The 12,461-nt window shown below is 51.8% G+C and overlaps 1 protein-coding gene across 11 annotated transcripts in view; it reads right to left on the reverse strand.

Annotated features, from left to right (window-relative positions):
- PAX8 (paired box 8) overlaps positions 1 to 12,461 on the reverse strand; it is a 55,990-nt gene that overhangs the window by 5,343 nt on the left and 38,186 nt on the right. For 6 of the 11 annotated variants that reach the window (XM_032843823.1, XM_032843822.1, XM_032843821.1 and 3 more), the window contains 3 exons: positions 10,687 to 10,810; positions 10,016 to 10,222; positions 3,297 to 3,398 (listed from right to left, as the gene is read on the reverse strand). In XM_032843823.1, the coding sequence (XP_032699714.1) occupies positions 3,297 to 3,398; positions 10,016 to 10,222; positions 10,687 to 10,810 (433 nt within the window). The remainder of the gene's footprint in view (positions 1 to 3,296; positions 3,399 to 10,015; positions 10,223 to 10,686; positions 10,811 to 12,461) is intronic. The other 5 variants (XM_032843830.1, XM_032843829.1, XM_032843826.1 and 2 more) reach the window with 2 other exon arrangements.

Below are 12,461 nucleotides of genomic sequence, written 5' to 3' on the forward strand. Positions count from 1 at the left end.
CCAGTTCATCACTTGGCTGACCACTTTGAACACCTTCTCAGAGAGGTCTTCCCTGTTCACCCAATCTAAAGTAGTTATCTCCTCTCCCTGTGGCTCTTTGTGACATCATTCTACTTTATTATCTTCACGGCACTTATCACTATCTGAAATTATCTTCTTTATTCATTCATTGACTTGTTTACTGTACTTTTCCCTCCACTATTAGGTCCTAAGCTCCATGAATAGAGGGACCTGCCTTGTTCACTGCTATAACCCCTTAGCATCCTATGCCATAGAGATTCAACCAGCATTTGTTAGGTGAAAAGGTGGTGAATGAATGGAAGGATGCAAGAATGGTTGAAAGGCTGGGTAATGGAGGATGGATGATAGGAAGATGGATAGATGAAGGGATGGATGTATGGAAGGATATATGGATGGATGGATGGATGGAGGATGGGTGGATAGAGGATGGATGGCTCACTGAAAGGATGAATGTAAGAAAGGATGGATAGATGAGTACATAGAAGGAACAATGGATGGAAGGAAAGATGAATGGAAAGAAGGAGGATGGAAGGATGGATGAATGGGTAAGAAGAAGCACGGATAGGTAGAAAATGTGTACAAAGACACACAGTGGAAAGCTGAGTGGATGGATGAATGGATCCATCTGTCTGGAGTTGCCAGTCAGCTCTAGAGCTGGTGTGAGGGTCATCAACTCTGTTAATGGGGCAGGAACAACAACAACCATGAGAAGGCAAAACAGAAGATGAATGGATAAGAGAAGTTTGTCCTGGTCCTGTTCTTGTGTTGCTTTCTTAGAATTTGTGTTGTTATTTCTGGTATTGTGGGAGGCAGTGCCATATAGTAGGGAGAACCCTAGATTTGAAATCAGAAGACCTGTGTTTGAACAACTCAACCACGTAGTGCGGTTCATGGAGACCCTGAGCACACTAAGCTTGTTTCCTTATCTATATTAAACTAGAATAATACCAGCCTCCTAGTCCTATGGTGAGGATTAAGCAAGAAAGTTGTATCTATGAATGACCAGGCACACAGAAGTGCATAATAAATGATCTTCACCTTCCTTCCACAAGTGACTGAAGAATGTCACTGGCATGCCTTGCTTTAAGCACATGTTCTGCACCTAGCACACAGTAGCTGCTTAGTGAAGGTTTATTTTTTATTTTTTATTTTTTTTAAGATTTTATTTATTTATTTGACAGACAGAGATCACAAGTAGGCAGAGAGGCAGGCAGAGAGAGAGAGAGGAGGATCAGTGAAGGTTTATTAATTTTAATGGAAAGCATCACCATTCAGCCCATTGGAAGATTGTGGCTACTGGTAAGAGATGGACAAATAATATTTTATGGGGAAAAAACCACAACCTTCCTTAAGAATTCATTTGTACAGGGCGCCTGGCTGGCTCAGTCCATTGAGCATCTGCCTTCCGCTCAGGTCATGATTCCAGGGTTCTGGGATTGAGCCCCACATCGGGCTCCCTGCTCAGCAGGGAGCCTGCTTCTCCCTCTCCCTCTACTGCTCCCCCTGCTTGTGCTCTCTCCTTCTTGATCAAATAAATTAAAAAAAAAAAAAAAGACTTCATTTGTACCGTGGCATTCCTAGGACCCAGATGATGCATTAAATTTTCTGGAAACTTATTTACACACAACTGATTGGGAGCCCATGCACCATGCAAGGCAAGGCCCACCCTTTTGCAATTCAATGGCAGTTCATCAACCGTATTGTGTGTTTTTTTTTTCTTTTTCCTTTTTTCCCACCACACTCACTCAGGATGAGATATTTCTTGAAACACCTGGGGGCCTTTGATGAGAGGCCCAAACCTTCCAGCTACCTCCCAGGTCAGACTCCAGGCTCCTGGACCCCCTTGCCCTGGGCCTGGCCCTGGGGAATGATTCATAATTAAGAGAAAAGCCCTGTGCTTTCTGTTCCCTCCTCCTCCTCTAAGCAGGCGGTCTGGAAGGTGGAGAGGTTGGGAGGGGGATGGGGGAGCCGACTGGAGCCTGGGATTTTGATTGAGAGGCCCCATTATCCACACTCTTAAAAAAATAACCGAATCTTTTCCTTTTTTATCTTGACCAATCTCATTTCACGCTCCAGAAGAGGAAGGGAGGGAGGGAGGGAGTCCAGGGCCAGGAGGGAGAGAGGAGTCAGTATTCTGTATTTTCAACGCTGCATTAAGCACATCGCCACGGTAACCAGGCCGGCAACAAGTGCCAGCTCAGCAGGTTCCCAGGGAGCTCGGAGCCTCCTTCCCTCCCTCCAGTCTCCCTCCCCGCCCCCGAGCCAGGAGAGCCCAGCCCACCTGCCTCAGCATTGGGCACCCAGAGTGGGTGGCTGACAAAGAACAGTCCCTGCCAGGGAGGGAGGGAAGCAGGCCTGGGTGTATCTGCTAAGGGTCTGGGGTCAGAGCCACAGAGGCTGGCATGGGGGTCACAGATGCCCTGATTCACAGCCTGTTCCAGAAGCTCCAGGTCCTAGGGCCTCTTGAGGCAGTAGAAATGGCTTGATTCTGCCCTATCCACCCTTGGGTCCCTCCCATAACTTCCCATAACTCCCTAACAGAGGGAGTGCGACTCACTCCTTGTCTTCCTCCCTCGCCTAGACCCTGACACCCCGGGTCACTTTTGGGCAATGATCATGCTGGTAGATAAAGAAACCCAAAGGACTGGCAGACAGGAATCCAGGATGGTCCAAATGATGGTGGAGAAATCCTCCCAGCAAGTCTCCTGGCGTACCTTGGGAGTCCCTAGAACATAGGTCCCACCCATACAGGGTTGAGTGGGGGTGGGGTGTAAAGGAAGGTATATGTCCAACCATCATCATCATCATCACCAACACCATTCACACTCAGACTGCAGAAAGGGCATATAGATTCACCGGAGAGAAATGCCTGCAAGACCATGGATGGTTCAAAGGTCAGGCTAGTGTTAGCTCACATTGCTCTGTGGACCCCTAGAGCACTCTCCATCAAGGCTCTCCATCAAGGCTCACTGAGTCAATGGAGGAAGTGGCAGAGCTTGGATTTGAACACTGGTCTGTCTCTGCCCTGCCCATTTCATCATGGGGAGTCTGGGAGCATGTGGGAAGAGGGAGGTTGAGCAGGGGAGAGTTAAGGAGCCAGAACTAACATCTTGCCTGGAGGCATTTACAACATGTGCCCTTTGGTGGGTCATTCCATGCCCTTTGGGAAGTCTGTGCATGGGACACACCCTCCCTCCTGTCCCCTTGTGCTCCACCTCTGGCCCACACCTCCTGTTTGTAGAACTCCCCTCCTGCCCAGCCCCCTGCCTCCTTACCTGCCACCATGCCCGCGATGGCAGAAGAGGCATAGCTGCCCTGTCCACTGGTGGGGATGTGGGGTGGGTATCCGGGCAGTGTGGGTCCCACCATCTCTCTCCCTGGAAAAATACAGCGAGGAATCGTTAGCTCAGCTACTGTGGGCTCCGGCACTTCCTGTCTTGCTTCCCTGAGGCTCAGCAAGTCTTTCCTAGTGCCAAGGACAGCTTTCTCTAAAGCCACTCTCCAAATCTGCTTCCCCCTCCTCCCTTCTCCGAGTTCAGGCTTTCCTCATTTGCCCAGGCTGCAGGGCACAGGCCGCACCATGCAGGGAGCACCGACCTAGTGCAGTCCTGTATTATCCAATGATTTCACTTGTGTGAATCTTAATTCACCCACAAAAATCTCATGGTGTTGGAGGGAGGCTGGAGGCTATGTCTTCTGGGTCCTTGTTATCCCGCCAGCGTCGAGAACAGCAGTGGGTGCAGCCATAAGTAATAGGTTAGAGGCCACTGGACTCAGACTCATGGTCTCCCAGCCCCAGCTCTGAGGCTCAGGAGCAAGGGATGGCACATGTGTGGCCTTTGGGCCACTACCTTCCACCACCCTTTTTCTGGACCCGAGGCAGACACTGCTAATCAATCGTTGTACTGTTTTCCAGGGGGCCAGAGAGGGTCTTCTTGTCAGAGCTGTGAGGGACACAAAACCTACTGGTGATCCCTGACCTAGAAAGCAGATATGGGCTGGGAAATACTTAGCGTTTACATGTGAACATGAACTAGACAACTGGTAACCCCATTTCTGAGGGAGGGAAAACCCCACATTTTCAGTAAAACAGACACCCCCCTCTGTTTATAATGCCCTTGCCTCAGTGGCACTGGAGACCTGTCTGATTGCTCTGGCTTTACTTCTTCCTTATACCCAGAAGTCAAGCCTTCCCATTTTGGAGGCCCCCATCTGACTGGCTGTGTTTCTTCCACAGCCATCATGTCCCACAGGCCTGGATCGAACTCTTCCCTCACCCAGGGATTCTTGGTAGCACATCCTGGCTTGCCCACTTCTGCCCAGGTTAGGACCCCCATGCCAGCATATGTATTAATAATGCCCATTTCACTCTCAAATGCCCAGTGTGAGTGATGAATTATTTGGTCAACCCAGTTCTTGGTGATGGTTATAGGATTTCCTCAACTCCAGCACTCTTGACATTTGGTGCCATCTATGTGTGGGGGCTGTTCCTTGCATTGCGGGACGTTCAGCAGCGCCCGTGGTATCTACTCAGAAGGTAGCAGCCCCGCCCCCTCCCCCGCCCCTGCCGTGTGACAACCCTAAATATCTCTAAATATTGCCCTATGTCCCCAGGGGGCAAAATCGTCCTGGGTAGAGAACCACTATGTTCGATTATGACCATTTCCCCCAAATGCCTCTGCCTCTTCCGCAAAGGGGCTGCTTCTTCTCCTAGGACTTGCATGGACTCCCTGTGAGCCTGTCAACCAACTTGCCAAGGTCATTCTCTCTATATCCCTGCTTGTCCAACTTTTTTCCCCCCAAGGTTCCCCCCTCGCCCCAGGTCCTGCATGCTTCAAACTCTTCCAACGGGTGGCCAGGAATGATGAGAGGGAAGGTACGTCCCATGGAACCTTATGAGTCGTCGATACCAGAGGGACTAACTCTTACCTTGATTTCTAGGGATTTCCTGAAGACCGTTTGTGCATTCAGTAAAGATTTTTTGAGTAAGTATGATGTCTTAGGCACTTTTCTGAGTACTGGGGGTATAGCAGTGAATAAGAATGCTAAATTAGCAGGCCGCCATTAACTCAAGATGGGGCACAAGATCGGATGGGTGTGTGGAGGCAAGCCTGGGGGTCAGCAGACAAGACCCGGCCTTCCGGGCTTCTGCCCTTTCTCTGGAGGGAACGGTGTAGGAACCAGAGGACCTCAGTCCTTAGTCTGCTGCTACAGCTAATTTTCCAAGTGCCCTCAGACGAGCCACCTATGTGCCCAAGCTTGTGTCTTTGTGTGCAAAGTGGGAGGAAAACAGCAAGAGTAGCCTTATGCACCTTATTACTACTGCTACAGTATGACCAGCATAGCTCAGAGCCAGCGTTCCATGCTACAGGTGGACACTGAGCAGGGCAAAGGACACATTCTATAAATTGCTACATGTCATGGGAACCATTACAGAACAAATCTTACTTGAATGAGCCATCAGTGTTTATTATTTAAAGCTATGTGAAAGTTTTCATACACCACCTCCTAATTCGTTTGACTTCAGTACAATGTCCGGCTGTGGTTGATGCTGGACCAAACAGGGAAGAATCTACCCAAATTCTACAGGTGGGTTCAGTTCACTTGCCCCAGGGTCCAGACAGATGAGGGACTGGAAACCCAGGTGAGGCAAGGAAATTTCAGTATATTCAGAAGTAGAGGGAGCTATACCAAGGTAAAGTCTGGTCTCTCTTCCAAGAAGAGTGCGATACAGCCCGCTCTGACTCAGCCCCTTCAGCCCTCAGATGAAGCACCTGGCCAGGGATCGGAGCCTATGAGAGAAAGGGGTGACAAGAAGCCTGTGGGGGTGGCAGGGGTACAGAGGGTAGACAGGTGCATGCAAAGGAGAGTGATGGAAAAGGGTGGTGGCTAATTCAAGCCTGATGCCTTCTCTCTTTCCTCCTCCTGCTTCTAGATCCAAGCCAGACTGTGGCTGAGCGACAAACCCCTTAATTGCTCTGAATTACATCTTCCTGTCTGTCTCGTGAAGAGCTAGGTTAAATAAGAGAATGCAAATTAGGTTCAGCTTACCCCTAAATTCTTTGGTAGGGGCTCCCTGGTACACTGTGTTGAGCAGGATTCTGAGGCTATTTCTGTGTCTACCAAGACCGTGGCTGGAGGTGAGGAGGTCAGTCTTGGCTCTTAGGCCACCTCTTTGCTGGTGCTGGCCTAGGTACTCTCCAGGCCTCTTGTGGTCCCACATTCCCCTTTTTCCCACCCTCATCCATCCTGTCCCATCACCTGATCCTACTGCTTCTTGAGCTTTGCAGCTCCGTGGACCTAGCCCTGGGGCACGGGCTCCCCTGAAGCCACAATTTAATTTAGCCGCAGTTGCCCTGTGGGACCCCATCCCATGAAACCAGCCCTTAGACTGCTCTTAGAAATACATTCATCAGCCTCACTCCCTTAAATTCTGAGATTTCAATCTTCACCTCTTCTCAGTCCCCAAGTTTTCTCCCGGTGGGACAGAAGTTTCTGAATCAAATGCCAGAGCACATCCCAAAGGCTTCCAGGAAACTTGGCCCTCCTCGAAAGCCTAGCAAGACTTTCTATAGAACGGCTCTCACCCAGGCTGTGGCCCCTTTAACTTCCTTGTCAATCCCTCAAAACTCTGCTTCCGTTCCTTACATAAGTGCTTTCTTCCAAAAAGCCGCGAACCTTGCGAACTTCTCAGAAATGAAACCACAGAAACCATGAGTACATGAGTTCCAACGTGGCCTAACCATGAGCTTTAATTGACTTACTTCTTTTTAAGGCTCTTCCTCATGAGTTTTTTTGATTTGTAAATCAGCACTCAAATATACTTCCAACACTGCCCTGTTTTTCAGAAGGTGATGTAGACACAGGCCCATGTCGGCTGGCTATGAAGTAGGGTTCTATAAGAAAACACTAGCGCCCCAGAAATACTGGTAAAAGTTCTAAATATTGGTAGCATTCCTCCGAGGAATTCAGAGGGTAGAGGTGATTGCAGACAATTTTATTTGTCCACTTTGATGTCTGCCCTCTATGTGACCCCTTTTCAATTCCTTATCTTGTTCTGATAGCAAAGAAAATTTATAGCAATCCAGAAATCTCTTTGGCAGGACTAAATATAATTTCGCACAAAAGAATGGAGGCGGGTAATGGACTCTTTGATGATAAAACCAAACTCAGAGCTTTCTGATCAGCTGAGCTGGAATCAGCCCCAGGACAGGAGGGACAGGGATGGCCTTGATATCACTCCTGCAAGTGTGTTGGGACCCAGACCGTGGCATCTGAAGGGAAACAACAGGAATATTAGGGGCAATCCTATTGTTCCCCAAACCCTGATGCTACTTTTTTGGCTAATTAGGGAGAAGCTGAGACCCAGAAGGACAGTCACCCTGGAAATCACACAATCAGAGCCACTGAGCGAGGAGAGGAGGTGAACCCAGGGGGAGATGGAGATGCAGCTGGGAGGATCCTTAGGAAGCCACTCAGAGGAGGGGAGCTGGGCGGGCCATGCTGAATCTGGAAGGAAAACTCAGCTGGTCCTGCCCCTTCCTCTGGTCTGCAGCACTACCTCAGAATAATTCAGTCTGGGCTACCTTCCCTTCCTTTCAAGTTGACCTCTTCCTCCCTTGGGTCAATTTCTAGGCCCCTGGACTCTTGAGATCATTCCTCCTAGCCTTCCTTCTCCCTGGATCTCCTCACAGCCCGATCACCACGGCTCAGCCACAGGGTAGGCATTTAGGCCCATTCTTGACCAGAGGCCGCAGGTGGATGGTCTTCAAGGAGCTGAGGGTCAACACCCGGGGCTCTGCATGAACACGCTGATCCCTAGCTACAGAGCTGGCCCAACTCTGTGAACCGCAGCCCTGACTTGCTTCCTGCTCTTAGCAACCTGCCTGGACCCAGTCCCTCCAAATCTGGGCACCTCTTGCTTTTGTGAACTCCTGCCTCTGGTGCCACGTCTTCTGGGCCTTGCAGCCCCCCACTGGCTCTCGCAGTGGCCACGCTCGGCACCCTGGCATCTTCCTTACCCCATGCGGTGGATAACCTTCCATTCCTGCCGATGGTCTGGAGAGTGGGCATGGCCACTAGTCTAAGAACTGGCAAAGAGTGGAAGCAGCACCCGGTTTGACTGCATGTCGACAGGGGGTGCTTGAAGCCCTCACAGGGTGACGGAGAGGGGAGAAAGTGGGCGGGGGGCTGTGGGGGGAGCACTTTGCCCCGGGCTGTTCCAACTATACTTCATACTATCCAAGACCGCTTCCCGCGGCCACCTGCCCTTCCCTCTCCACTCAACCGGGCCTGCCAAGTCTCTGGGCGACTTACACAGTAACCAAAATCCCGTTCCCCAGCATCACATGCTTCACCCACACCTCACCCCTTGCTGCCATACCACAGCCCTCCTGCTCTGGGCCTGCCATTCACACGAAGCGGGCAGCCTCACCCACGATCGGGCCTCTCCACCCTGCAGGGGATGTGAGTCCCTTTACTCCCTGGCTCGCCTCCCACCCTCCCTATCCCATTTTATCTGGCTGACATCATCCCACTCAGCTCACGGATTTTTCTCCTTTAATCACTTTGGTCAAAACAAATGACCCATCTCCGCTGACTTCACCCGCTTTTGAAATTTTGAACTCTGAGTCAACATTTGCTTCCTTGCTCCATACCCCGAAACACTGTCTCTCAGCCCACACACTGGACTTCCTTTGTTAACCCTTTACCTCTGTGCCCACTACTTCCAAGAGGACCTTCCACATCAGACGTGGGCATGCACAGAGAATAAAAATCCCGGGTGCCTGCCAGACAGAATATAGAGGCAGCTATCCGACAGGGTCTGTGAACGTGAATAAGACGACATTGTGGTCCCGCTGGGCAGGCAGAGGTCTTGGTTTTCTAGTTTGGTGGTCCAAGGGCTTTCAGGGGCAGAGTCCCTGCTTCAGACAGAGTAGCTCTTCATTTGTCTGGTTTGGATACCTGGCTTCTGTAAAAGCTGTCACTTCAAGAGAGTGTTTTGAGGCCCAGAAAGTTGAAAACCACTGGCCCAGAAGGGCTGCTTCACTTCTGGCTTCCTCCATGGGTTCTAGTTCAATACCTTGGGCCCATATCTCAAATAGTCCCATTGCTGGGGAAGCCCATCTGATATCTGGAGATGATAATGGGTCTCTGCTCCCTTTGCTTATTCCACTCCAGGCCTCCTGCCCAAGCCAGACACCCCAACTCTTTCAGCTACTGCCCAGGCCTTGGGTGGATGGGCTGATGTCTTTCTGCTGGGGAGACCCAGTTTGATTTATAACTTGGGGTGAATGCAGGTTGAGCCCTCACTCTGCCAGACACCACATGCCTATTCAGGGACCTTAACCAGGCCCTTCTCCTTCCTGTGTAAGGAGAGATTTGTTGTAGATGCCCCTAAGTGCTTCCAGCTTTAAATGTTTTGAGCCAGTGAAGTTCCTGATGGGAGGTCCCCCTGTTCTCCCATCTCTCAAGCTGGTGAGTAACTCTGCTTCAGTATTCTCCAAGGGTGACACAGCTAAGCTGGGTATAAGAAGAGATACACTATGGAGACCCAATGGGGACAGACCCTGTTGTCTTTAGAAATTTGGTCCATTCATTGGCTACAAAAGCCAATGACTTTTTCCCCTCCAAAGTTCTTTTTTCCTTCTTTTTTATTTCTCACCCTAACCAAGCGTTCACTGCTTTATACTGCCCAGCTCCTGACCTTAACGTCCCTGCTTGTCCATGGGGCTTTGGAGCAAGTTTCTAGAAATCAGCCAGGCACCCCTCTTCCTGGCATCGACTGCCCCTCCCACCTCCTGATGTTGCCAGCACAGAGCACCACATATGGGCATGTCCAAAAGTTGTGGGAAGATTTAGGGAATAGAGTGATGGCAGACAGAACTGAGGGCGAGAGAGGGGGCTGGACCCCAAAGCAGGGGACTGGTGGCCGGCCCTGAGATCCCCCCGCTCCCACCCCCCGCGAGAGCTGCCGGGGACCTCCCTGTCGTACCTGAGAGGAGGGCCTGGCCCGTGAACTGCCCGTACACGGAGGCAGCATGGGGAAAGGCATTGAAGGGCGGGACCGAGGCACCGGCTGGGACCCCGGAGCCGACTTGCTGCAGATCCAAAAAGGCGGAGCTAGATAAAGAGGAAGGGGTGGAGCTAGAACTGGACACCTCGGGGGTTTCCTGCTTTATGGCGAAGGGTGAATGAGGATCTGCCGGAGGGAGGGAGACAACAAGGAGAGAGGGGTGTGAGATGATGGGGTGGGCACATGCACAAACCCAGCCATGAGATGTGGGGTTGGGGGAGAGCGGGCGGGGCGCTGGGGCAGGCGGCTCCTCTCTGAGTCTGGGGGTGACGGGAGGGGCTACGCGTGTTCCTCGGGGTGAGTGGGGGCTGGGGAGACAGAAGCTCTGCCTCCGTTGCTGTGCCTCTGAGGTGCGGAAGGACTGTGTGCGCCCCCCTCCCCTCCCCCACTGCGGTGGGGGAGCGCGGAGGAGGCGGTGGCCACCGGGAGGCCGGACCCTCTGTACCCACGGAGGCCCAGCCGGCACAGCCCACCTCTCCTCGGCAGGCCCAGGGCCCTAGCCCCCTCCGCCTCAGGGCCGTCCACGCTCTGCCTTCCAGCCCCTCTGCGCAGCTGGGCCCACGTGGCCCAGGACATTCCAGGCATCGTACCTGCCACCACCGGGTAGGTCTGGTGAGTTGAGAGGTTGCGCCCCAAGGGTGTGTTGGAAGGGGTCAGGGTGGCCTTGCCATCATCCAGGGCGGCGCTGTTGAGCAAGGGCAGCGGGTAGAGGCCCTGGGGAACAAAGAGAAGTCAGCGTGTGGGGGTCCCCTGGCGTCAGTCCTCACTAGGGGACCCTGAGACCTGATCTGCGCAGAAAGGCTCCTTTCCTTTCTTCCTTCTTTGCACTCCAGCTGGACTCCACTTAGCCTGTTCAATGGGTTCTTGGGTTTCTTATTCTCTCACTGGACTCGCGGCCCCACTATTCTCCCAATCCCCGGCTCCCAGCTTCTGCTTGTGCAGCCCCGGGATTCAAAGCCACCTGGTGGCTCGATGGCTTGGCTGACCCCACAGGGCCTGGACCCTCAGAGAACAGGCTGCAGGGCAGGAGTCGTCTCTCCATGGCGGGGTTCAGAGTGCTTCACCCATTTATTGGTTTATGCCTCTCCAGATGGGAAACACAGCTGCGGAGGCCACGAAACCCGGCAGGTTCCCCTAGGGGGCAGAGGCAGGATGGAAACCTAAGGGTCCGGCTCTCCTGTCCATGTTCCCCAACCTTGCACTCAACTGGATGACGTCATAACCACAGCCGTTTGCCAAGGGCGCGCATTAGTGCTTTGCCCACTTTATCCTGTCCGCTGACCCCCACAGCCCTGTGACGTGGGCAGGCAATAATGTGTCTGTTTTATAAGTGGAGAGCCTGAAGCCCGGAGAGGCAAGTCCCCAGGCAAGAGTGACACAGGTGCTAAGCTGCCGCAGGTGCTCTTCCCTTCAGGGAAGCGGCAGATATAACAACCCCCCCTCAACCCCACCGGCCACCCCCCCCCCAACAGTTGGCTGTCTTCTTCCTCTCCTCTATATCCAAGTCAATTTAATTTGCTGCTTCTGCTGGAAGGTGATCCTTGGGGTTAATTTTGTTTAAACAAAATAAAAAACAAAAAACCTCTTTATTAAGTACCTGTGGGGTTTTCTTTCTCCCTTGTTCAGTTACAGGCAAGCGTGCACTACAAGGGGGGGACAGGACAGCACCCACAAGCACACACCTGTCCTCTGTGTGTGGGTCACACACATCACAAACACACTCTGCGTGCAACGGTAAAAGCAAGGAATGCTCCGTGGTTACATAATGGGTCCACTTCCAACGATTTCTGTGGAGCTGGGTTCTCCAAAGGGCCACGGTGCTTTCGGGCTGCCTGCCAGGCACTTCTGGAAGCTGCAGGCAATTCTAGAGGCCACCAGGGCACCATTGTCATGTCATGAATGGTTCTCTCGTTCCATGGTTTTCTGAGGGGGGCCTGCTTCCAGGTAGGGGGAAGCTGCTTAGAGCCAGGCTTAATGAAATTGAGCAAAATACCTAATTTCTAGAGACTCTAAGAAAAGTTTAAAATGCCTTATGTTTGTGTTGATTTGATAACAAATACAAACTCAAAATCCCTAGCTTTCCCAAATCCAGATAGTTCAGTGGGGAAATAAAATGTCCCCCAGTTCCCCCCAAAGTCCTCAGTCATCCCAGTGATGGCCGGGTTTCTTCCTGGGATTGAACTTGAATCCGGGTGCACAGGGACATAATGCCCTAGCACGTGGGCCAGCTTGAGGCCTGGGTCTGCCGTGATCAGCCACTCATCCCTTTAACAGGGAAAATTGAATCTGCGTCACCAGGCGGATGTAAGGACTATATGAGATTTTTTTATACATACATTAAATGCTTAGCACAGAATGCCCAGGA

The sequence above is a fragment of the Lontra canadensis genome, unplaced genomic scaffold (assembly GCF_010015895.1).
Source record: "Lontra canadensis isolate GAN:19392208 unplaced genomic scaffold, GSC_riverotter_1.0 scaffold144, whole genome shotgun sequence".
NCBI lineage: Eukaryota > Metazoa > Chordata > Mammalia > Carnivora > Mustelidae > Lontra > Lontra canadensis.